The following is a 24,540-nucleotide window of genomic DNA, read 5'->3' as shown; positions in this document are numbered from 1 at the left end:
AACGTAGTGACATAACATTAAAGCAGTCAGTTTTGTGCTTTCCTGTGTTTACTCGGAACTGGAGTAGTTATGATTGTTCTTAATGTAACTCTGTATTTAAGAACACAATTTAGCTTCTTTCTATCTGAACTAACCACAAACTGTTAAATCATTATGTCTCATTAGCCTTTTGTGGTCTCTGGTTAGAAACAGAAAACAAAAATAAGATCAAAGAAGAATTTATTGAATAAATAATACAGTACTAAAATAGAACTTATTCTAAAACAAAAATACAAAAACAACCCCGTTATTTGTTAAAAGTCTTTTAGTACACTGCTGAGACGTTTCATTTTCTCTTCCACGATTCTCTTGTTAGTTTCTGTCTCCTCCAGGAGCTGCCGCATCTCCTCCTCCACTTCAAATACCTGAGGAAGAAGCACAGACAGACAACATCAGCAGCAGAAACACAAACTGCTTTTCAAAACATTTGTATGTTAACTAGCATTTTATTAACCATGTCTTGATGGGTAAAATGCAATTAAAACCAGGCAATGACCAGAGCACACATTGGCAACATATGACCAGAGGGCCAGAACCGGTCGCTGAACCATCTCAACCCAGCCCTGGGTGTCTTAAAAGGACAAATAAACAATCCAACAAAAAAAGGAAATGGCATATTTTATGTATCAATTTTATCTATTATGTATATTTTATGTTGAGATGATTAAGTCTAATACATCTGTAAATGGTAAATGGCCTGTATTTGTATAGTGCTTTACTTAGTCCCTATGGACCCCAAAGCGCTTTACACTATATTCAGTGATCGACCCATTCACACACACATTCACACACTGGTGATGGCAAGCTACATTGCAGCCACATCCCAAGGACAACGACCGAGACTGTCCGGGGCTCGAAACGGCAACCTTCCGATTACAAGATGAACTGCCAACTCTTGAGCCACAATTGCCCCCAATAATACCATTCAGTAAGACTCCAAATGAATGTGTGCCACACAAACAGAGCTTTTCTGTGCACTACAGCACTTTTTACTCATATTTTTCTGGGGGGGTGTCAAGATTTACTTTATTGTCATTCAGCACTACTTCAAAGATGTAATGCAGAACAAAACTATGTTGCACAAGCTCACTTCTTGGTTTTTGGACTGAGGTCCCATTCTTATTTGTAATGTGTACAAAAATCTGTGGACTATCATTCAATGCTGTGTGTACCACGTTTACATCAAAGTGCAGCACTTTACTTACTTTATGTTAGACAACATAGCCCTCTGAAGAAAACCCACCCCTTGACTGGAGGTATGACAAAAGAAAACATGCTTTACTTTAAAACATTTTCCTCATCATTATTTTTTAATCTAACGTTGTCACAGTGACTTTTATTTTGACCAGAAAAAGTGATGAATGTCATCAACTGTTGCATAACAACAAACCGTTACAGTATGAGAAGAATTTCAGTTTTTCAGTGACTGAATCTTCCCCATAATTTATAATGAATTATGAATCCAACAGTGAAGCAAGCGACTAAAGTCTGTTACGAAATGCTTCCGTTGCAGCCTCTCTTACACCTTATTTTTGAACTGTCACAGAGGAGGCAAACCAACGCTTGCGTTCCCCTTTCTCATACCAAGACATACCAGTTTCTTTCTTCCACTTTGGAGAAAAAAACATTTGTGGGAAAGCTGCCCACATTTTACCTTCTGATTGGCCTCTTCTATCTTTTGGTGTTTTTCATTAGCAAGTCCCAGAAGCTCAGCTTGATGGGCAGCCTGGACGGACTCCAGCTGTCGACGGAAAGCATCGTCCACGCAGTGTAATTTCTCTAGTGCAGCTCTGCGGAACAGACCAACACAAACGTGACAGGTTGCGTAAGGAGTGGTACTTTGGATGCTCTCCAAATGCTGCCTTGGGAAAAATACATGTCTGCGTTTTTGATGGTGAAGAGCCACAGGTATAAAGTACTAACACAGGAAGTGCAGCCTTATGTGATCATTTATTTACAACAAAAGCATTCACCTTGCCTTGCTTTATGGGGAAAAGACTCAAACACTTTCCTAATCCTGATATGACATCTGAGACTTTTTAAGTACCATAACATTACAGTTTCATAAGGGCTTTGTTAAAAACTACTTCTTACTGGTGCAAAATCTACAAAGCTATATATCATCTTTCTTCTGAGTTCTTCCCAGCAGGCAGGCAAACATCAAACACACAACAATCAATGATAGAAACCAAACAACAGCACTCTAGACACAAAGAAAGGCAAATAAAATGCATTTCAACATGCCTGACCCAAGAGAGTGAACCAGCAGCAGTGCAAAAGTATCACTGAAAGTCCCTGATAAGGGCAGTCTCTGAACAACCGGGAGAGAATAACTTGATATTTAACATACCTGTGTGCTTCTGTTGCCTTTTCTCTTTCTTCCAGCAGCAAGCACTCCCTGGAATCAAAGTTCTCCTTCATACGCTTCACCTGGCTCTCCAGCCGAGTGAGCAAGTCTGCCTTCTCCTGCCACTTCTTAGTGGATTCACTAAAAAGATGAAAGACACAAAGCATAAAACATACTGGTTTAGAAACAGCTTAAAGCTTTAATGTCTGATCATCTTCGGGTCAGTAGCACCACTAACATTGGAACTTGTTTGATTTAAACACAATTGTTACCCTAAAATGTCAGAAAGTACTCTGCCTAAAGCAGGCCCTTTTCCTTTTTGTGGTTATGCTGGGGTACTTGCCTGTAAACTCTTTTGACCTGCTCGAGCTCTGCCTCCTTGTCTTCCAGCTGCTGCTTCAGTTCCTCCTTGCGCAGGCTCAGATGTTCCACTCGCTCTTTCAGTTCAGCCTGCTGGGTTGTTTCCTCCTCCAGCTGCTCTTGAAGCCTCTTCTGAGCCTTTGCTGCCTCCTCCTTCAGCCTTCGGATCTGATCATCACGCTCCTGCAAGGACTACAAAGCAGTGACTGATAATGAGAAACTGCATGATAATATGAATAAATGCATAAATGATTACAAAGCACAACAATGACGGTTAAAACACAAAAGTTTTGTTTTGTTGTTGTTTAGCTTGGAGTTTGAGCCCTCTGGCTTGAGTAAAACAAGTTCTCAACCTACCTCTTTGAGTCTGCGAATGGTTTCTGTCTGGTCGTCCATGATTTTGGCTTTGATTCTAAGAGTATCATTGTCCTTCTCATTCTGTTTCCTTTGAGCCTCCAACTCAGCACTCAGCACCTCTATCCTGGCCTCTAAACGACCACGGTCCTGAGCCAAAGACGCTCCTGGAAAAGAATAACCCATCAAAATGTCGCTTTAACTCTCTATGTAAACACATGTGGAAGACAAACGTTAAGAGGGATATAAAAAAGAAAGCTGGCCCGGTGTTTTCTAATTGTGCATCTGGGCTATAACCACTAGATGGCAGACTTTTACCTGATAAAAATGTAAATCAGCACGTACTGTATTGAGCCTCTTTTTAAATTACCTCTAAGGTGGAAATCTCCAAAATTTTACGAGTTAAGCACAAGTCAGTGCATTAGATTGGCTCCAGGGAGGACCCGCACCACTGATTGCCAATAAACAGCTAAAACTGCATTATCAGCTTTTTCTGTGCACTGCAGGGCAGACTCAAGGTGCAAAACAAGTACTCTCCTGAATTTTTCCCACCTTGCTGAGCGAGCTCCTGGCCCCAAATCTTCCTCTCTACCTTGAGGCCGTCTATCACCGACTCCTGAGCCATGAGCTGAGACAACACTCTAGCCTTATCTTTCTTAAGCAACTCTAGCTGCAGGCCAAGATGCCGGTCCTGTCCTACCTCTGCTTCCAAGGAATGCAGACGGCTCTGGCAGAGAGAGACAGACAGTATTAATGATCAATGGCCATCTGTCATGGATGGCAGATGGGAAGGCAGCTGGACCATTCAGTATTCATGATGTCTCAAAGTAGTCAGTCTCCTACAGGACCAGGGTTAACATGTTTTTGAAAAGGCAGTGACTGATGAATCTGTGCCCATGCTATCTCACATGAAGTCATATTTCAATATTTTAAATCCTGCAATCTGGGCTCAAATCCAGTTGAAATGCTGGAATAAAAATCACCCACATCTCCCTCTCTTACTGCAATGCTGCACACCTTTAGATCAGTGACAGCATCTCTCTTGGCTTTGATGAGCTCAGAGATGCGGCTCTTCTGTTCTTTGACCATAGCAGTGAGCTCCTGCACTAGAGAGCCTGATTTCCTCTCCCTCTCTTGGGACTGGGCCAGGGTTGCCTTGAGTTCCATCAGCTCTGCAGTCATCTGATCACACGCCTCCTTTACCTACAGAAAAAAGTGAGAGTGTGGAACTGAATGTTAATAAGAAATCTTGGGAGTTAACCAAAGCGTAGGTCCGAGCATTACCTGACACTTTAATCGGTCAGAACAGTTTCAGAGCCATGGCTTTACAGAAACACGTGCCCCACAATAGCTTTTTCACACTTTTCTCAAAGGTCACAAGTTTGGGTGACTAAGAGCAGAAATTTGTGCAAGCAGTAGCAATCAAAAATGAGATTACATTTTTGAACATTCTGAATTGATTCGAGCCCAATCCTTTTGTAAGCTTCTGTCCATGTGGCAATCAAAGACTACTTGTCCAGAGGCAAAAGATCCTAATTCAATACCAGTTTTCCCCATCGTGCTGAAAAAAAAACCCATCAGCCAAGTCTCTCCCAACTGGGTGAAATCAAGTTCAATCATTTCACTTTTTAGTGTTCAAAGTAATCATTTATCAGCTGGACTGCTCAGAGATTGTAGTGTAAAATTCAGGGCAACATTACAGTGATTATAGGCCATCTGGATGGCAGGGGTCCATCTTTTAGCAGACCTCAGAGAAGCGAGCAGCCTCAATGGTTAGCGCCATGCGGAACTCGTCCTCCAGAGCAGTGTACTGTTTCCTGCCCTCTGCCAGCTTCTCCTGCAGCTCCGCCTCCCTGTGGCTGTGCCTTTCTTCCACTGATGCCACTTCCTTCGCCACAGCATCATGAAAATCTGCCCCACTGGGTTGTAACCGCAACTCTAGTTGTTTTCTGTAGGAAGAATGACGCAAACGAGGATAAACGCCTCTTTAAATGGAGACTGTGTCGTCAACAGAAACTCTAAAGGCATGTAACTGCTTATTGTAATCTGTTTTTGCATTTGTATCTTTTTTTGCATTTGCATCCAATATTTAATTTAGATGCAAATTTCTAAATTAAACAACATTAGATATTAGAACCCCTTGAAACTTGGCATTCAATCGGGTACCTTGGGGGATTCATGACAAATAAGCAATAATAAAACTTTTCCAGATTTCTAAGCATTTTATAATATTTCAAAATTTATGAGAAAATGTTGCATTTATCTAGGATCACACTGCTCATGAGAAGCAACTCTTTTACAGAAATGGTTTCCATGGCATCTAAAGATGAACTTTATATTTAGCAGGGGTTCTTCTTCTTAGATGTACCTGTGCTCTTGTTCCCTGGCTGCCAGCAGTTCATGCAGCTGCTGCAGTTTGTCTTTGTGCTGTCGTACTGACGCTCTCTGGATGTCCAACTCTCTCTTCAGAGCTGCTGCCTTGTTCTGCAGTTCCTGTTGCCTTTTTATCTGAGGAAGGTCAGCACATGTTTTATACCAGCCTGTCAGAGCTGAATGACCTCTCTGTACTGAATCCTTTTATCTATCTGAATGTATTCACTCCAGGCTGGATCAGTGAACTAATGCGTCAGTACAATCAAAAATTAGAGCGATAAGGGGAGCTCAGCGGCAGGTAATCGAATGTAGCAGAAGCAGTGTGATAAACTTGCTTTGATGGGAGAAAAACTGTATGTCGAGCATCGATTAGCACCGCCTGACTGAATATACCTTATCTTTATCAACATGATTTGTTCTAGGGGAAATAAGCGAACATCTGTACCTCTTCAGCCTGCTGGTGAGCCCTAAGCGCCTCTCCGTGGGAAACGCTTTCCTCCAGTCTATGCAGTGCAGTTTTGTGCTGCTCCTCACAGCTGCGGGCCTGCTCCAGCTGCTGGGTTAGGGATCGACACCTCCCCTCCAGCTCCTCAACACGAGCCTGCAGCTCAGAGTGCCCCGATCGCTCTTTCAGCAGCAATTCTTTCAGTCTGGACGGGGAGAAAAATACGATAAGGGTGTCCAAGGGAAGCCGCGGTACTACTCTGAATTTCTCTTTTCACTTTATATAGAAATTGGTACCAGAAAGCACTCCCCAATTCTGTGATGCCCTTGGCTGTCCTTCCATAGTGTCAAATATGTGATAGCTTTTGAAATTGAAGAACTCTAACGCTATAGTATAGTCAAAATCTTATCTCATGGGAGAGACAATGGAAGTAGAAATGGAAATGAGGCACACAGGGGACAACTAAGAAACTATAAAACAGTAGAAGCAGCTCACGCACAGTAGTCCACTATTAAAATGTGCTTTGATGAGTCACTGTAATCTGTCTCTCGCTGAGCATGGACGGCAACAGTAACAGCCGTGTTCAGTGTCATTAGAAAGTGACAGTTAAGATTGATTTGTGTAATACTGCTGACATATGCGCGTCATCGGGCCTCTAATTACAACCATAATGCAGATTTATCTAAGCAGGATGTGGTGCCAGCGAAGACCGTACAGAGCAGAAGTAAAATGGCCTTGTGGCAGCAGAGATAGGAATATTTAATCAAAGCCTCTGGAAATTTAAACGTTAGGTATATAATCAGGATGGCTGCGTCGCTTAATGATCTTTATACTAAATAGCTTTATTATCGCAGACAACTGCAGGCATACTTGAAAGGTTTTTGGTGTAATGGAGCCAAAATGTGAGCATGATTTCTAAAGAGACTATGGCACCGTGATAGTGAGACATTTTAATGGTGGGATAGATACTCATTGTTGAACAATGAGACACGCAGCAGGCCTTGGTCTCAAGAGAGCCAATACAAAAGATGAAGAGAGTAGAAACAGATGAGGATCCATTATGAAGCTGACAACTAAAATGCACAGAGAAGAGTTCAATTATCGCTTTTTTTTCCAGCATGATATCTGCTTTAGAGCTGCCTAACAGATTCAAGTGGAGGTTTGTGATGAGAGGCGTCCACGGTAAATGTGCCTCCCTCTTACCTGTCTGTAGTGTGCAGGGCCATGCTCTGAAGGTCCTTTTCCTCGCTGACCTTGGTCTGCAGGCACTTGAGCTCCTCTGTTAGCTTTCTCACAGCTTGTTCTGCTTTCCAGCGTCTTTCCCGTTCCTGGTCACGCTCCTCCACAATCGTCTGAGCAGAACACATACACAAAGCATGAATTCCCAGAGTAAACACACACTGAACGCTTAAAAAAAAAAAAAAAAAAGTCATTTTTTCTTTAAGTTGAAATACCAATTTATTCTTACAGCTCAAGTGTTTTTTACAGTTTTATTTAAAGCATCTCGTTGTTTTTGTAGGAACAATGAAAGCAACATTGAGGATTTTTACCCCCCTGTATAAACAAGTGAGTACCCCTCAAAAAATATTGTTAGGAATAAAAGATATTTCCACCATTTTTCTCTCGTGTTACATCTGCTTTGAGGATAAATCCAATATTAGAAATTACTGCATGGGATACGTGCCAGAAACAAAAGCCTGTGCTGTCCAAAAAAACATTAAAGAACAACTACCATCTGCCAATAAACATGGAGGACATGACACTGCTTTTTTTTTTTTTTTTTGCTTTTTTTTAAAATAATATGCTCTGAACGGGCAGATCAAATAAAAGAGTTGTTTGGCCACAGTGGCAGCAGATATTATCGATGCATATGAATCACAGTTTTTCAGGAAGAGACCCTGAAAGAGTCTGTGAATTATGACTGTAGAAATATTATGACTGGTGTTGCTTTGTTGCCTCAGGATTGGGGAGTTTGCAGGAATTGATTGAACTGTGAATTCTGCTTGAAGATAACAGACGAGCGTTTGTCCAAACGTTGAAGTAAAAGTGGACCCGTCAGCAGGATAAAGAATGGCAGACAAAGAACAAGAAGCACAGATTTAAATCATTTCAGATGTTGGGGGCATTTGAAGCACACAGTATAAGTATGAAAAATCATTAATCTCTTGCAATAGAATGAATTTTACATGGAGGTTGTCAAATAATATCAGCAAACTAATGTAAGAGACTTGTAGAGAACTACATGAAATGCCTACAAGAAGTTTGTTCTGTTACTTTGACAGAAGAATGTTGGATCTGTTGATATTTTTGTTGAATAAATGATTGAAAAAATAGAAACTTTCTTTGTGGAAAGGAATCGAATGTTTTCTTATCACAACAAAAAGCCAAGAGTTTCATTAAATGTACTGAAATTAAATAACCAAACAGATGATGGACTACTGGCTTGAACTCTATTTTGCGCATAATTTAACAAAGTTACCACAAAGAAGTTATTGACATCACAAAGATAAAGTCAATGTTACTGAAACAAAGCTCTCAGAAACAAAGAGCAAAACATGAAAAACCTTCTGTTTACTGTGGTCCTATTTCTGCTGTCACCTTCTAAAAGCATTATCCATTTATTCTATTCCTGCATTTTTTTTTTTGTTTACACAAATGTTTCTGCAAACACACCAATTTACTCTCTTTTTGAATGGGGACAGAACCGTTTCTATTTTACAGTCACTCAATAAAAACAGAAGCAGCTAGGTGACCCGTCCATCGTGTACCCTGTAGGTTTCCTCCTCTTCAGTGGATCTGGTTTTCATATCGCCTGAGGCCTTAGCTGCTCTTAAAGGTCCTTTCCTTGTTGGCCTCACTGCCTCTGCACTCCCTGTGCTACCAGCCTTCGTCCTGGATCCAACGGCAGACTTTGAAGCCCTCCGTTTATGATTCTCCTGATCGCTGCACATAAAACAAATCACAAGTATTAAACTGGCTGTAAAATAGATTCTAAACAACCCTCCAGCTAATGTCTGGCTAAACAAAGGTCAAGGCAGAAGATTTACTGAGTTTTATAGGGAAGCAAAGTCTGAACAACTTTGAATTTTGAAGTAATATTTCAAAGTAACCTTTTTTTGATGAGGGCTATTGTGAGATTACTTAAGTTAAATTTCTGAATCTTAAGCACATGTCATTAGTGGATGATGAAGTAAGATGAGGGGGTTGACCAGAGAAGCGTGGCCATTAATCATGCGAGTGAGCTGCCGGCGGTAATTTCTAACAGAGAGGAGAAACATCCATAACATATCATCTCTCTGAGGAAAATTTATCACCCCCTCTCAAGTGGGAGGTAAAAGGAATTTCCCTAATCAAGATACCTGATAATATTAAGTTGATGCATGATGAACAATATGGAAAAACCCATTGCTGCATATTGTTTGGTGAATGTATGAATGTGATTATCATTGCTTAGAGGTACACTCTCTGATTTTGATGTAGTGCCCACCAGTGCTGAAAATGTCTTCACATAGTTTAGGTTCATCAAGTTTTAGGCTTTGCTAAGTTGGATCTCAGCTGCTATAACAAAATCAGGGAGTCCAAATATAAACATGATGGCATTTCAAAGCAGCTAACATGACACCAGAAATCTCTTTTGGTGCAGAATCACCTCTCTGATCTCTTGGTCTCTTTGGTGGTTGTCGACGATGTTACGCTGTCATGGTATTTGGGAATTCTCGTTTGCCTCCTGTTTTCCTTCCCGCTGTCACATTCACTTTCTGAAGTGCGGTCTGTGTCCCGCTTGGCTTTCCGTACCATCACCACAGAATGGGCAGATCTTCTGGATTTATTATCAGCAGGGTTCTGGGTAAATAACAAAGAAATACTTAAAGGGTTTTTTTGTCACCCCCCGGTTCCTTATATTTTTCTAGGAAATATAAAAAAGTGGGAAATAGGTACACCAACATCAGTTAACACAAATGGCACATAAGGCAAAAACAGAGTTTTTACAGTTTGAAGCTGTGATCAGACTCTTTTCAGATGGTGGGTCAAATATGAACATCAGTGGCTGAAATCCTGCCCGAAACCATGATAGAGCCTCCACTGTGTTCAACAGATAGGCTACTTACAGCTGGGAGGGGTAAAAATGACAAGAAAGCCTGGCTCATTATAAGCTAAATATAAAGAGCAGAGGGGTGATTTAGGAGTTTTGCACACTACTTTATTTGGGGATAAATCACCATTTAAGAGCCAAATGTGCAAAAATTAATTTATGTAAAGATGACTTCAAAATATCGCCATGAATAATTTATATTGAACAAATAACTTCAAAGTGCAGTAGATTAAGAGAACATCAATTACATTAACATTTAGTACAACTTTTTCTTTCCCACCTTTTCCTACTATCATTCTTTTAAAAAAAGCCAAAAAACAAAAGAAAAAAAAACAACAAGGCACATATGCGTAAAAAATTGATCTTCAAAAAGGTGTACACCTGCTGGATGAGCTGGGACATCTGGTGCTCCAGTTTCCTGATGCGCTCTTCATTAACGGGGTCTCCTTTATCAGTCACAGTGGAGCGAACCGGCTGTGTGCGCGGAGGTTCTGGTTGTGTGACTGGGTCTGTGATTACTTCTGAGGTAGCACCTCTCTGACGAAACTGGGTCAGCAGCTGGTCAATGCGGGGTGTGGTGAGAGGAGCATCGCCTCTGACCTGCAACGGAAACTTTCACTTTTATTTCAGAGTTTCCAAATGCAAAAGTGTGGTTTCGAATTATAATGTATTTACAGGACTTCATTGCAGAGACAGAAAAGAGTTAATAACGGCAAGAAAAATGGCTTCTACTGCAGTTTGTTTTCCTGTAGAAAAACAGACAGAAACTGCCATCTGGCGCAATGAATATGCAAAGTAGTATATTGTAAAGCAACCAAACTTTCATCATCCCAGTATACATAAATTCATTATGTTCCAATAATTCAGTGACAACCGGGAAATCTATTTGGCTCGATGATATTCCTCGTTGCAGCGAAGCAGACCTACATAATTAGGTCTTCTATAAGCAAAGCTGTGTAATTATGATATTTTGTCTTAGGTTAATACAAAGTGTTTGTGTGAGGTTTCTCCGGGTGAACCGATTTCCTCCGACGGTACAAAGAGGTGCATTAATTGTTGACTTTAAATTGGACAAAGGTAAAGATGTGAATGGTTGTCTGTCTGTTCTCTGATGGACTGGTGACCTGTACACTGCATCCTGCCCTACGACAGCTGATGGGATAGATGGAATTTGTGTTTTTGCATAACTAACCACCCTCTACTCTTCTGTAAATAGTACGTGCTTTATTTATTAAATTTTTTCTGTGCTTATTAATCTATTATTATATTTTATTTATTTATTTGTGTGTAGTGAACCCGAAAAGTAAGAACCTCATTGCTCAACATACCCACAGTTATTTGTGGTGTGTATGACAATAAAATTCTCGGTTCTTCTTTCTTTTGTATCAGGAGCGCAGGATTTTGATATGCTGCCTATCAGGCAGTTGAGCATCACTCATACAATAAGTGGAAACTGTTCTACAACTTTCTTGTTCTCATGCGTCTCACATTCTGTTGCGTTATGAAAGCTGTAAATTAATTGTTGGGAAATAACTTTATGTTTGTGTCAGTTGCAAAAAAGCAAACACATGGCGAGAGACTTTCCGGTCAAATAAAACAGGATTTAATAACAAAAGTCCCTAAAGCATGGTGAGTATATCTAAACAAATAAAAGAACTACACTGGAATTGATAGTAGCTTAGCATAAAAAATTACCGGTTCATTGTGACTTGTGTCAGATGAGAGTAGAAGGTCCACGTAATCTTCTAGACCGGGGATATCACAGAGACTACTGAGACTTTGAGGTGATCGGTTTCCCAGTCGGTTTAGGCCATCCAGAACAGAGACCTGCGGCAGTGACCGCAAAACAATCTCCCTGTAACCTGCAGTAAGATAGGAACGCAGGTATATCAGAGAAACCTGTCGAGGCTAGAGCTGCCTGATTGCCATGAGTCTCTTATTCAGTAATGTCACATCAGTGGTGCATATGACCTTCATGAAAGATCAAATAATTCATTCTGAATGAATAACCTTTGTGTGTCACCTTCATATGCACTACTGATGTACCCTATTTAATAGGTAGTGAGCACAACTTATGCAAGTATATCTACACATACAGACAGCAAGAGTTGCAAGAGTGCCTTCTCGTATTTAACAACATGAAAAGAGACGCCTTCAACAACTAGTGCTGTGAATTAATCATTAACTGGAAGATATGGATAATGGGTGCAAAGGATCACTGAAAAGCTTTTTACATTAATTTAACTGCAGCCAATCCAATTAATGAAGAAGCCAAATATAAGATAAACAAAGAGATTAAAAGATCACAGTCATTACTAATAGCGGCTGTCAGTTTGACTGATATTCACTGGACTTTAATAATAATAATAATAATAATAATAATAATGGATACTTTATTGATCCCCATGGGGAAATTACTTGTTTTTTCTCTGCATTTGACCCATTCACTCAGTGAAGCAGTGGGCAGCCCACTAAGCAGGCGCCCGGGGAGCAGTGTGTAGGGACGGTACCTTGCTCAGGGGTACCTCAGGGTAGCCGTTAAGTGGATTCGAACCGCCGACCTTCCGATCATGGGGCGACCACTTTACCTACTGAGCTATCCCTGCCCTTTACTTTCATTACAGGGGGAGTTTTAAATCAGTTATTCTGCAAAATTGGAAAAAATATCCTCTAAAACTGCTGTTCATAGCTGATATGCTGGGTGCTATTATTAAAGTTTGATCCAACTGCAGTTGGAAAATATGAATTAAATTGTTTATCTTTTTTATATATATATAATTTATGTATCGACCTATTTTTTTCTGTAATTGGATAACGTACAACAAACTTTTGCTTTTTGCAAATTCAGCGAACTGACATACTCGCATTTGATGCGGAAATGCTCAAAATAAAGTGTAATCCAAAGAAGCGATCCTGGAAGACCTGGAACAAAGTTACAATTCCAACTTTTCATCTTTTCATCTCCTCTCACCCCTGCCATCAGAGACCCTGGCCTTGTTACCACAGCCAGTCTGCAGTAAACATCACATCATAGTCTTTGGTTCACCACAACAGGAAACCTCATTAGTGCTTATCTCCATCAATAAAGCCAAAATATCATACCCCCTGGAGTCCCATCTGCACTCTAGTCTTCCTTCTTACAAAACTACGCACAATTCTGAAGTTAGCCTAACTCTGCCCAGGAGCACACAACAGAGACACAACCATAAAGCACAACTAACAGAGTATTATTACAAAATGAACATCTTACAATAATAATAATAACAATAATAATCTTTCATAGTAGCTGATGTGATGATTTCTCACTGACTTCTGAGATTAGATGGTTGACATTCCATTTAAGTGCCCTCCATTATGTTTCCTGGGATTTTTCCATTCCTTCAGTGTGTTATAGGACTTTGTTGGTACATGTTAAATGTCTGCAAAGTGTCAAAGGGAGTTTTTCTTCCCCTATTCTTCTGAATTTATATCCATTCTTTGCTACTTAGCAAACACCTTGTTGACAGTCCAGTCTTTCATCTACATCATTATGTGATACATGCAAAATGCCTGACAAAAGGTGAATTTGGGATGTTCTTAAACAAAGAATGAACAGCTACCAAGCAGCTTGCCAGATGCTTTTCTTACTCAAAACAATGACCTAAGGCGTTAGGAGAGACTGGACTTCTTTGTCCAAGGTGTATTTGATGTCCTATCCACTCTAGAAAACCTCGTCACAGAGAGACACCTCCCTGCCCTCTTTGCTCTGGAAGGTGTTCCAACGAGCATCTTTTCAATAGCTGTCCAAAAGCCTTTAGAGGCAAGCACTATTGCTGGTGCCATGACCAGGTCTTCAAGGTAAATGCTTTTAGAAACACCAGATGCAACCATCTGCCAATGACTATCACCTTTATAAGAATTGGAGAGAAATCTCACCCCTAAGCTGAAACTACCGCCTTGGTTAAGCAGCCGAAGTTCTCAGTCCAGATTATAATATCAAAACTGCAGCCAGACGTGACCACTGTGTCCACATTCACGAAGGAAGTGATTATGCTGGAAATAATAGTACTCTGGGAACATCATATGGATGAGGAAATTGAAAGCATTTCAAGTGAATGCGTGCTGAAGAAAAGGCAGGTGATCCCGCTGACAAAAGGAGGACCATTAAATCAGCTGCCAAAACCACAGAGAGAGCAACTATGTGGCTTTCAATTATGAGGGTTGATTTGTGGACAATTCCTTGTGGGACACAAGCTGGGATCAGACCAACCTCAACTAGCTCACCCCACTGTTGTAACACCTGAAAAAGCACCTAAAAAAGCTTCCACAAGATATGTTTCATCTAGCTAACTAACATACACTTGGACAACAATGACAACACAGCATTTGTAGATATTTAAAACTTTAAATTTGACACTGAATGTATGCAATATGAGTAAGCTAATTTAGTCTGAATTACAGACTACAGTTTTATCACTACTTAAGGGACAAATTTACTTTGCAACAGTGAGCTCCTATTGGCAAAATAAGTCCCAAAGTCATTTCCTGTATACTGCTGGTTCCATTAAAAAACACATACACACACGCAAACATTTTTTTTAAATGCAAAAAAGACTGAACAAATTGCGTAAAAAATAAATATATGGAAGACTGGTATATTTTTCCGCTTGAGGAGCAAGTCTCACACGCACCATTAGAGCGCTGCTCTAATATAGCCATTTACATTGATGTCAGTGAAAGCGTATTGCTGCACTTGCTGGGCGTATGTTATTACACATTCAGTATAGCTACAGGTTCGTACTAAAAATGAAAGGAACAGAAACAAATGAATTCAGAGGGAAACAGCTCAAATATACAAGTACAATGACTTTCAATGCTGAGTTAATGCCCTTTTAGATAAACCATGTTTTCAATGCATTGTGTTTTAATGAAAATTCCATCCCAACAAACATAAGCCTTCTTGTTTAGTTCTCCTACATCAGGCCAGTGCATTTACACATCTGATAGGTCAACATGTACAGCTATCACATCAATCAGCTGCTTGATACAACTGCACTCCAATACAGAAGTGGTCACAGGCTCTATCAGCTGATGTGTCTGCTGGCCTTGTGGTTCAGATAAGATATTGAATACATATCACAAAGCTTCTGGCTCGTTTGTTGCTTCCGTTCTCTCTGCATTTTAAATCTGTATTTCTACAATCACTGTTCACCCTCTGAATATCGTTAAGTACCAGTTTTTTGTTATAGATGTGAACAGGGCTCCTGTCTATGAGTGTTAAGGTTTCCTACCTGGTGACCTACAGACAGGGTTGTCTCTGCCATCCTGACTTAAAATCACCTCTCTTAACCCTTGTATTCCCAGAAGGCACTGCAGGAGGTGATCAATGCTGTCCAGGTAGTTGCTATGGAGACTGAGGTGTTTCAGCTTGTACTCCGTGCCATGGAGATACAACAAGCCTAATGAAGGCATGAAGAATTGACAGCATTGAAGCATCATTCACTTGTTAGCATTCTCATTTGGATGCAGAAAAAGAAAACACTGTTCAGGCAAAATTCAACTCACCGCTGAGATCATTTATCTGATTGTAGGACAAGTTTAATCTCGTTAAATTCACAAGCCCATTCAGTGCTGGAGTGAAGGGAGAGGACATTAACAACTGAGTGATTTTACAGCTCATAGAGCAGTGACAGCAATGTCAGGGTAAACACAAGATCCACTAATAAAGAATTATTACTTGGAGAACTCACAGAGAGCAGAGGCATTTATTATCTCTGTTAAATGGTGACTAAAGACTCACCTTCAACCTTGGTGATTAAGTTGCAGGATAAATTTAAAGTCCTCAGGGAAGTGAGGGAACTCAGACCCTCAATCTTAGAAATGCAATTGGAGGAAAGGTCTAAGTGTCGCAGGTGCCAAGCTGAGGTCAGGCCCTCGATCCTCGGGATGTGATTGCAGTGCAGATTAAGTGACGCTACAGTGGGTATCAGGGGAATATCTAGCAAGCTAGAAAGAGGGCAACAAGGTCAGATTCACAGCGGAAGGTAAAACTTTGTGCAAATAAGTACATGTTCTGAAGGTAAATGTGTACCAACTAATGACTATTATAACAATAACAATAAATTTGTTAATTTATTTAATCAATTGCTTAACAGTTTACTTTAAATGATGTAAAATCTCCTCTGAAAATTCTAAAAACTCAATCCAAGTGTTTAAAACTTAGAGGGTATTCAGTTTTCAATGACATTAAAGACAATTCTCATATTTTACTACAAAGAAAATATTCCAGATAAGCAACCTCTTGTGGACTACTAAAAACATGGCATTTATGCAAATACAGTTTCTGTTGCCTAAGTGTCTCTCAGTTGACTGATGATTCTACTTGTACTTCTATTCTCTCCATATTCGCGAGTTATAGTCTTTACACAAACTGTGAGAACTGAAAAAGCAATCAAACATGAAATCAAACAGAATAACTGGCAAGTCCTGACGGCGAATAAATTAAGAAAAGTCAAGCCCTCTGGTTACAGCTTTTCAGCTAAGAGAATAGGTTTCTGTTATTAAAATATTTTTGGGTTTGGATTTTCAGTCTGTCATACACCCATCAGTCACTGTATTAGTTACACCTGTCCTACTGCTATTAAACACAAATATTTACTCAGCCAATCACATTCCAGCAGGGCTCGAGGAAATTGAGGATAGAGTTCATACAGGGTCACCAGACCTGAACAACAGAATATTGGAGAAATGATGTGGATCTGTACATCTGCAACATTTCAATATGGACCAAAATATTAACAATGAATTGCCACAATGAATTAGGAGAAAATGCATCTTACCCTGCAATGAAAAGGTGTGCCTATTACAGTGACTAGAAAGTTCAAATTATATACAGAACATGGGAATTTAGAACTAATTTAAAACTGACAACCACATAGCCCTTTTTTATTTGCACTTGTTTGTCTGCATATTGCAAGACAGTAATATTGAATTCTTGGTAGTAAAGCTTTTGTCCACCTAACATACAGTCTTTTTAAAATCTGTATTCACTAGATAATGAAGTAGATGACGCTAATAACCTATATAGGCCTTTTCCCCACAGTGCTTAACTTATCTAGGCTTTACTTTAAAGAAATAAAATATTTGTGTTACTTCATTTCGCAATTCAACATTATTTACAGCATTCTTTGTCTGCACTCGCAAGAATGTATCATCTTATTTTATCTTATCTAGAATCAGATCTATACAATTGAAGAATGGTACTGATGTCAACAAAATGTTATTCATATGTTATTCACACGTGTCATTCTCATACAGCAATGAGTTATAGTTCACATTGTATGGGGTCTTATTGTTCCTTATAAATATCACGTTTATCATCAGATTAAAATTGTAACGTAAAGCTCGTCATGAAGTAAGTAAATATTCATGCCAGACTTAATCGGTTCGTCAGTGGTACATAGTAGTCCCTTATTAGCTGATGTAATGTAAATTTTGATACGTTAGTTGTGAATAGGTAACTTTACCTTGTTATGTTCTTGTCAATAAGACTCAGCTCCTTGCCTGCCATAACGACGACATGTAGCTGTCCCACCGCTACGCGTAAAGTCTGCTAACTAACAAAATAAACCAAGGAACCGCTACCGACATCAGGCTAAACACGTAGAAAACTCGCTAAAAAAAAGTCGGCGAACACATCCTCTGAACAATCCTGCTAAGTTACCCAGCAGGCTAGCCAAAGTTTAGCGACTACCGAGCGGCCTCAAAGGAGCCAAACTTATTATAGGCCATCAACAGAGAACAACTGCAACTTCTGGGAGAGCCCAAAAGCCTTTCGTACTTCATTTTCTAACAAAGTGTTGTAAATTTATTGTTCGTTGGAGTTCAGTTGAACTAACCGCTTCTCGTATCATACTTCCTGTTTACTAGACGTCGCTAACGGGCACATCCGGGACAGATTCTTTGCTCCGCCCACCTCTAGAAACGTAACATGTTCTCTTCACTCATTAGTACATTTCAATTTCAATTTTTAATCATCTTAACCTGCTGCACATCCTTTCAGCTTGATCCCTCTTCCTACCCAATCAATACAAGTCCTTTTGTCATTCCTTAGTGTCCTGTCTCAAATACAACTCGCTATATGCCTTTTCCTTTGCCTTCACCTCCTCGTTCTTTACCTACTTGACAATCCCACTTTTCCTTTGCTGACTTATTCTACCTTTGCCTTTGAATGCTTTACTGCACTTCCTGATTTCATCACCCAGTATGCATTAGAGTCACATCTTTAAATATTTCTGAAGTTTTATCAAAGAAGGAAAGCAAAGCTAAACTAAACTAAATCTGAAGCACTGGTGTTTGGCATGTCAGGGAATTAATCAGGAATGGTTCATAATATCACAGTGTACACTGTGATATTTGTAATACACTCAGTTAAAAGTGTAAATGAATAAAATTAATACACGTGTGAGAAATTTCATACGCTTAATTATGTGAAAGTGATAAATGACAGCCAGAGTGAAATACACCAACTCTGACCATGTAAAACAAATAGAAGAACATAAAGCTGATGACAGTTGACAGTTTTTGCAGTTCTGGAATTATTCATGGAGCAATAATTTAAATACAGATTTCTCCTTTCATGCTTGCATCCCCAAAGTTATAATTAATAAAACTTCCTACATTAGCACCGTCCTTGACTTATAGCCCTGTGAAACAATGCTTTCTCTAAGTTGAGTATCTTCGCTCAACTATGGCTAATCACAGATGTATTATAAAGATCCTGACCCCTATTATAGTCATAATTTATCCAGCAGCTCTGCAGGCCGGTGATTGATTCAGTTCATCTCACAGTGAGCATTGTCCATATTAGAGACGCTGCATGACTGATCACTGTACTCACTGGCTGCTCGCCAGCAACGATAGAACCAATTATACCTGCAACCCAGCCAATGGCCCTCCTTAACCTGTGAAAATGATGATCTGGTGCAAATGAAGTGAGTGAATTAGAAATCCCATCTGTTGATGCTTCGGCACCTTATCTCTCATTGGCTGCAGTTTTCAAGGTCACTGTAATAAAAAATTTCAAAAGACAGAGGGGAGGAATAATCGCAAAGCCAATTAGGGATCAGTACTAATGCACAAGGGTGCTGTAATTAAAGCCAACTGGAGAATTTTAGCATCATTCTGCACCTTTGTTTTCATCTTATTACTCCCATTTGTTTTGAAAATTGTTTGAGGCTGGCGTGAAAGGTTACAGAGAAGTAAAGCTTCAGGCTTTGGTACAAGCTTGGAAAAGGTTAATAAGAGTGCCTCCCTGATGCTTTGAGCTGAACACTGTCATTTTATTTCCATGCACAAAGTGAGTTTAGCAGGACATTAGGATATATTTTTAATCACATGGCTAGAGCTAAATATTGTTCTCACAACAGATGCTGGTTTTTTTTGTTTTGCTTCAATCTTCAGAAATTATTGGAAAATATCCTTCTCAGTTAACAAAATCCTGACTACACATTGATAATTGAAGCAATTAAATAATTATATGGAAAGACCTCTCAATTCTCATGTTTAAGAAACTGGAAGAATGAAAAGATTATACCAGTTATACACTGTTAATTACTGGAAAAATCTTTTCAGTTGTAAATACACTAATTAGCCACATAACTAAAACCACTGACAGGTGAAGGGATTCATAAACTCGTATAGCACAATGACACCTTCTTTAGGGAAACCTTGAGTCATGGCATCATATGGTTGTTACTTGGACATGCACCACTCAGCTAAACATTGGAATAAGAGTGCACAAGGTCTTGAGACTGATCAATCTGTCCATGAGCGATTCCTGAAATGTACTGAGATAAGTGTGTAATAAATTCATGAAGCATATAGATACAAAAATATGTGCTTTAAAGTTCTCTAATTCGGTGACTGTCTCTACCAAAGGTAAAACTACAGAATATCAACCTCATGGGGATCCTAGATTAAAAGTCAGCAGGCTTACCAACGTTATTAGGATTGGACCATACATATCTGTCGAGGTATTAAATCTGGACCGACAGATTTGAAAATGGCTTGAGAGTGGAGGACGAAGTTTTAGATGAGTCTTATAGAAACTTTCTAAATCCGCTACTGGTGTCATAAGAAGTTAAGTGAAAGTTTCTGGATGGGAGAGTGGGGCAAGGTTAGCTGATCTAACACCTGTACCTATGCAACCCTACACACCTTTTGTTAACTGACCCTAAACTTTAATTAGCACCTTCCTTTTCATCTTTCTTTGAAAGGAAGAACCTTATGAATGAAGCATTTGTTTTTCACAGGTTATTGTGTCCAAGGTTTTTGTAGAGTTACGAGTTATATCAGGTTTGTCAAATGCTTTTTTTAAATCTCAGGTTATAAAGTTCTATATTTTCATAACATGTATCTGCATTATTAAAAAGTTTATCATTAGTTTCTAGACTAAATATTTTATTTATTTATTTAATATTGGCTGTGGGGCAAAATGAGCTCGAGGCTTAGGGGTCAGTTTAGTCAGTGGTTTATCTAACAGCAAGACAAATAAGTGGTCTTAAAATTTATGCGGCATCAAAAAAATGAATAGATCATAATAACTACATTGGATAGTTGCTTGTGCCACATAAGAAAATAAGATAGACACAATGCACCCTTTTTGTCAACACTCATCAGCTCTAGTATTTTTCTTTTTTATTCTTCATTTTGAACAACGATACCTTCAAAACATGTGACGTGCGAGTCTTTATGTCTCTGCCTCCAAAGTTTGCTATTATAAAAATATTTGCAGCATTTTATTCCATGTTGAGAAACATGCAGACAGCTGCATGTTTCTCAGCTGCAATGTTTCTCAGCTAAACATGCAGCTGTCTGTATAAACTGAAAGTAGAAAGAAAATCATCTCCATCTTCTCACGATGTTGAAAAGCATGAAAAAGGTATTCAATTTAAGACTTCAGTGTTTGTTTGTTTTTCTTAAGAGTTGGTAATGCATATTTGTTGTATGTATTACAATGAATAGGGAGGGAGAGCGAGGCTGGGCTTCTCTGCTTAGGCTGTTGCCCCCGCGACCCGGCACCGGATAAAGCAGAAGAAGATGGATGCAATTTTCCCTCTAAGCCATGTGCGTGCGCAATTGCGCACTCCTGGCACAGTCTCTGTGCACAGAAAATCTGCGTTGCGCACAAAAAAAAAAACATGACACATGAAAAATTAGAGGGAACATTGGATGGATGGATGGATGGATGGATGGATGGATGGATGGTATTCCATTTTTAAAATTAGAATACAAATTTTTGGTCACAAACTTGAGTTGTCATATACATCTGTGAGTTTATGTGCACAACAGTACATGTACACACATGAAGAATTTGACCTTTGTTCCTTAAATATATGGCATTGTTTCTGACTGATATGCTGCTCAGAGTCTTTTGCTCCTTGCTTTTAAATCAAATGGCACTCTTGACATAAACACAAGCTACTGCAGCCCAGCTGTCTTAGCTGAGGAAACAAAGGTACATTTGTTCCTTTTTCGTAAAATATTGTGATGATGTTACATTATATTAGGCAGTCAGTTGCCCACATTACACTGTAACTATCACCAGTTTGGTTATCTATTTTGAACACCTCAGCTGGAAAAAATTCTAAATGGTTTGTAGAGTTGGCCACAGGTCTGCATGTCAACGGGAGGTAGAAGATTGCTTCATATTTTGCTATATATAACGTTAGTGTTTCTAAAAAAAATTTCTTTATTAACAAAGTAAACTAAAAATACACTTTATCACATTTTATAGTTTTAAAATTGGATAACAACTGACTTGAACACAATATGAAATGATGTGTTTTCACTATAGGAACTTTGATTTTTGATAGGTTTACTAATCTGAAAGCTTTCTAAATTTTATTTTTGTAGTTTTCCATTTGTAGATAGTGCGATTCTCTGATGTGTATGTGTTTCTACCTGTGCTGATGCTAGCATGACTAAAGCTAGCTAAGTACCAGTTAAGCAAGGCAGAAGCATGAACTCATAAAATGAACAGAATCATAAGAATATAACATGACGAGCACCGCAAATGTAACAAAAATATGTTGACATCAAATGGTATGTTATTTGAAATCTATATTAAAAAATGACACATTGATTTTTTCCAATTTCTTTTATTTATTTATTTATTTATTTATTTATTTATTTTTACCAGTTGTCCAAATTAGTCTGTGATCGGCCTTAATGTCCCTGGAATCAAATTTATATACAACTAAATATGACTTGCAAATATGTTTTAAATGGATGATTTCTCATTTAATCACGAATCATCCAGTTACATATTTGGTGAGTCCTAAATTTGATGCCGCTGAACTTTTCAGTGGTTAGTTTTTAAAAAGCCCCCAAATCCCCTATGAGTAAGCACTTGGCGACAGTGGGGAGGAAAAACTCCTTTTCAATGGGGCGAAACCTCCGACAGAACCAGGCTTAGGAAGGGGTTGCCATATGTTGTGACCAAGTGGGGATCAAATGTTCACTGACAATTGTTTTTTTTGTTTTACACTCTCAGAATGAGAGAGGCATTGAGGCACCACCTTCTGCCCCCCGGCATCACTGCTGTGCCCCCTCCTTCTGACAGGAACTGTCTACAGAGCAGGTATGAGTGATGCCTGAGTGCACACACAAGTCATAAGTTCCTGGCTCTCACGGCTCCTCTGCAGAGGGTTTCCCTAAGAAGGGGGGCATCGCAGGGGGCGCCAGGGGACGGGGGGCTGTGCCAAGAACAGGAACTTCTGAGGTGTGTATGTCCTGGTGAGCCTCTACCTTTTACAGGTGGTTGCAGTCTGGATACAGACACTTCAAACCTCATCTGAGGACAAAAACTACAAGAACAACATAAAAATGGAGAAAACATACTTTCTAAACATGCAAGGTTTCAGGAGACGGCAGCACTGCAGAGGTGAAGACAGGCAGCTGTTTTAAATACACAAACACTTACATAGACACACACACACTCACAACAACAGAAGAGAAACAAAGAGAGAGAGAGAAAGTGGTTATCAAGCACATGAGGTGAGGACATGCAGCCTGGTGAGTCTGTCTGTCTGATTGTGAATTTCTTTGCAAAATAAAAAGCTCACAAATATATTGTAAGAACAGGCTTTTATTTTTTTTTTAGTATATGCTGAATTAACAGTATAAAAGCTACTCTACCTGAATTTCACAAAAACATTAAATAAAATACAAGTTTTAAAGGAAAGGTTTTAATAAATGATTGTTTAAAAAAAAACTAACCAAAGTAGAAGACAACTGTTTAGTCGAAAAGTGTTAAACATTCAAGATATTCTCGCTCATAAAAACTTATTTCATAATGTAAACTAGGACATGTAGAAAACTTTCATACTTACTGAAAGATATTTATTAACACTATCTAATTACCAGCATATTTTTCTGAGTGTTACTGAATATGTGTAGGCAGTAGGACATTGGTGGTTGCCTAGGGGACAGAATGTCAGCTATAGTTTGTTTTAAATTCAGTTTCATTGCTGAAACTAAGAATCAACAGGCTGTAGAGGGAGACTTTAATTGCATTCAAATCCAAGATGGAAAAATCTGTGCAGATTTTGCATATATTAACCATTCATTGGAATAATCCAAGTATACAAACTAAATATCACAGGAGAGCTTATGAGGCCACAAACATCGACGAGGTCCAGTTCAGAGAGACAGGTTTAGCAGAAGTGAAGCCTAGAGGACAGCTGGCAGCTGCACACGTCTGTCAGTACCCACCTGTCACAAACAGCAGCCTTTTCATGCCTGACTCTGCATAACTGTAAGCGCTAAAAACTGTTAAATGATGAATAAAGAAATCATCATGTGCATAGTTGTTTTAAGGGAAAAATAAACTAAACCCACAATTTCATTTCAACATTATGAGTAAACTAATGCAGGTATGAGCATCAGGCCTATGCTGTTGTTGTCTCATACTGTTATGTCCCTTGCTGTTAGCTTGTTAGCTTTCCTGTTTCTTGCTTTTTGCCTGTTGTTCCCTCTGATTTTTTTGTCTTCCAGCTGTTATTATCCAGACTTTGAATTCGTTATTTAATTTGTTTGTAAGGTGCCGATTAAAAATTTAGATTTATTAAAAAAAAAATCAGCATTTTTGAGGGTTCAATTATCAATATTTAAATCCGTCCTAAAGAAAACTTAGTAACTGTTTTATTTAACAGTATCTTGATCGTGTTAGCGCACTGGTAAAGTTTCAAATGTTTGCATTATGCTGCAGTCACACAAGGGAAAACAGTGACTGGTGACCACGGCACAACCGTGCGCAATGAACTTGCGATCTTATTGGAAATGGTTGCTGAGAAGAATGGAGTCACGTTTCTGTCTTGAAAAACGTTGGTGTATCAAGAATTTAATAATATGCCAATAAGCTGATTCCGTCTTTAAGGATGATATTGTATTTAATTGTCAGTTTGACCTCAATCTGGGATGATAAGATGATTCGCTGAGATAAACCTGTGAAAATTGCAAATCTGTTGTCTTTAAAACACACAGAAA

At 39.1% G+C, this 24,540-nt stretch overlaps 1 protein-coding gene across 1 annotated transcript; it reads right to left on the bottom strand.

Annotated features, from left to right (window-relative positions):
• Nucleotides 1-202: 202 nt before the first annotated feature.
• lrrcc1 (leucine rich repeat and coiled-coil centrosomal protein 1) lies at nucleotides 203-17,962 on the bottom strand. The gene is made up of 19 exons (XM_085438705.1): nucleotides 17,517-17,962; nucleotides 15,791-15,996; nucleotides 15,556-15,621; nucleotides 15,282-15,449; nucleotides 11,707-11,873; nucleotides 10,393-10,611; nucleotides 9,568-9,761; nucleotides 8,687-8,861; nucleotides 7,122-7,270; nucleotides 5,919-6,123; nucleotides 5,469-5,608; nucleotides 4,848-5,049; nucleotides 4,118-4,303; nucleotides 3,653-3,827; nucleotides 3,104-3,267; nucleotides 2,730-2,938; nucleotides 2,390-2,527; nucleotides 1,694-1,829; nucleotides 203-404 (listed from the first exon to the last, which is right to left on the bottom strand). The coding sequence occupies exons 1-19, from the start codon at nucleotides 17,558-17,560 to the stop codon at nucleotides 294-296; spliced, it is 3,054 nt and encodes a 1,017-aa protein (XP_085294831.1). The 5' UTR covers nucleotides 17,561-17,962; the 3' UTR covers nucleotides 203-293.
• Nucleotides 17,963-24,540: the final 6,578 nt, after the last annotated feature.

The sequence above is a fragment of the Copadichromis virginalis genome, linkage group LG18, assembly GCF_057382275.1.
Source record: "Copadichromis virginalis isolate Kocher_CV1m ecotype Utaka linkage group LG18, C_Virginalis_male_GT1.1, whole genome shotgun sequence".
Taxonomy (NCBI): domain Eukaryota; kingdom Metazoa; phylum Chordata; class Actinopteri; order Cichliformes; family Cichlidae; genus Copadichromis; species Copadichromis virginalis.
Note: the sequence above shows the minus strand (reverse complement) of the source record. Positions and strands in the feature narration are given on the sequence as shown.

Excerpts from the sequence above, each read along its gene's own strand:
- lrrcc1 (XM_085438705.1), bottom strand. The coding sequence starts at position 17,560 with ATGGCAGGCAAGGAGCTGAGTCTTATTGACAAGAACATAACAAG. Across the intron at positions 15,622-15,790 it reads CTTAATCACCAAGGTTGAAG|CACTGAATGGGCTTGTGAAT; the intron begins GTGAGTCTTTAG and ends CCTTCACTCCAG. Across the intron at positions 405-1,693 it reads TAGAAGAGGCCAATCAGAAG|GTATTTGAAGTGGAGGAGGA; the intron begins GTAAAATGTGGG and ends CTTCTTCCTCAG.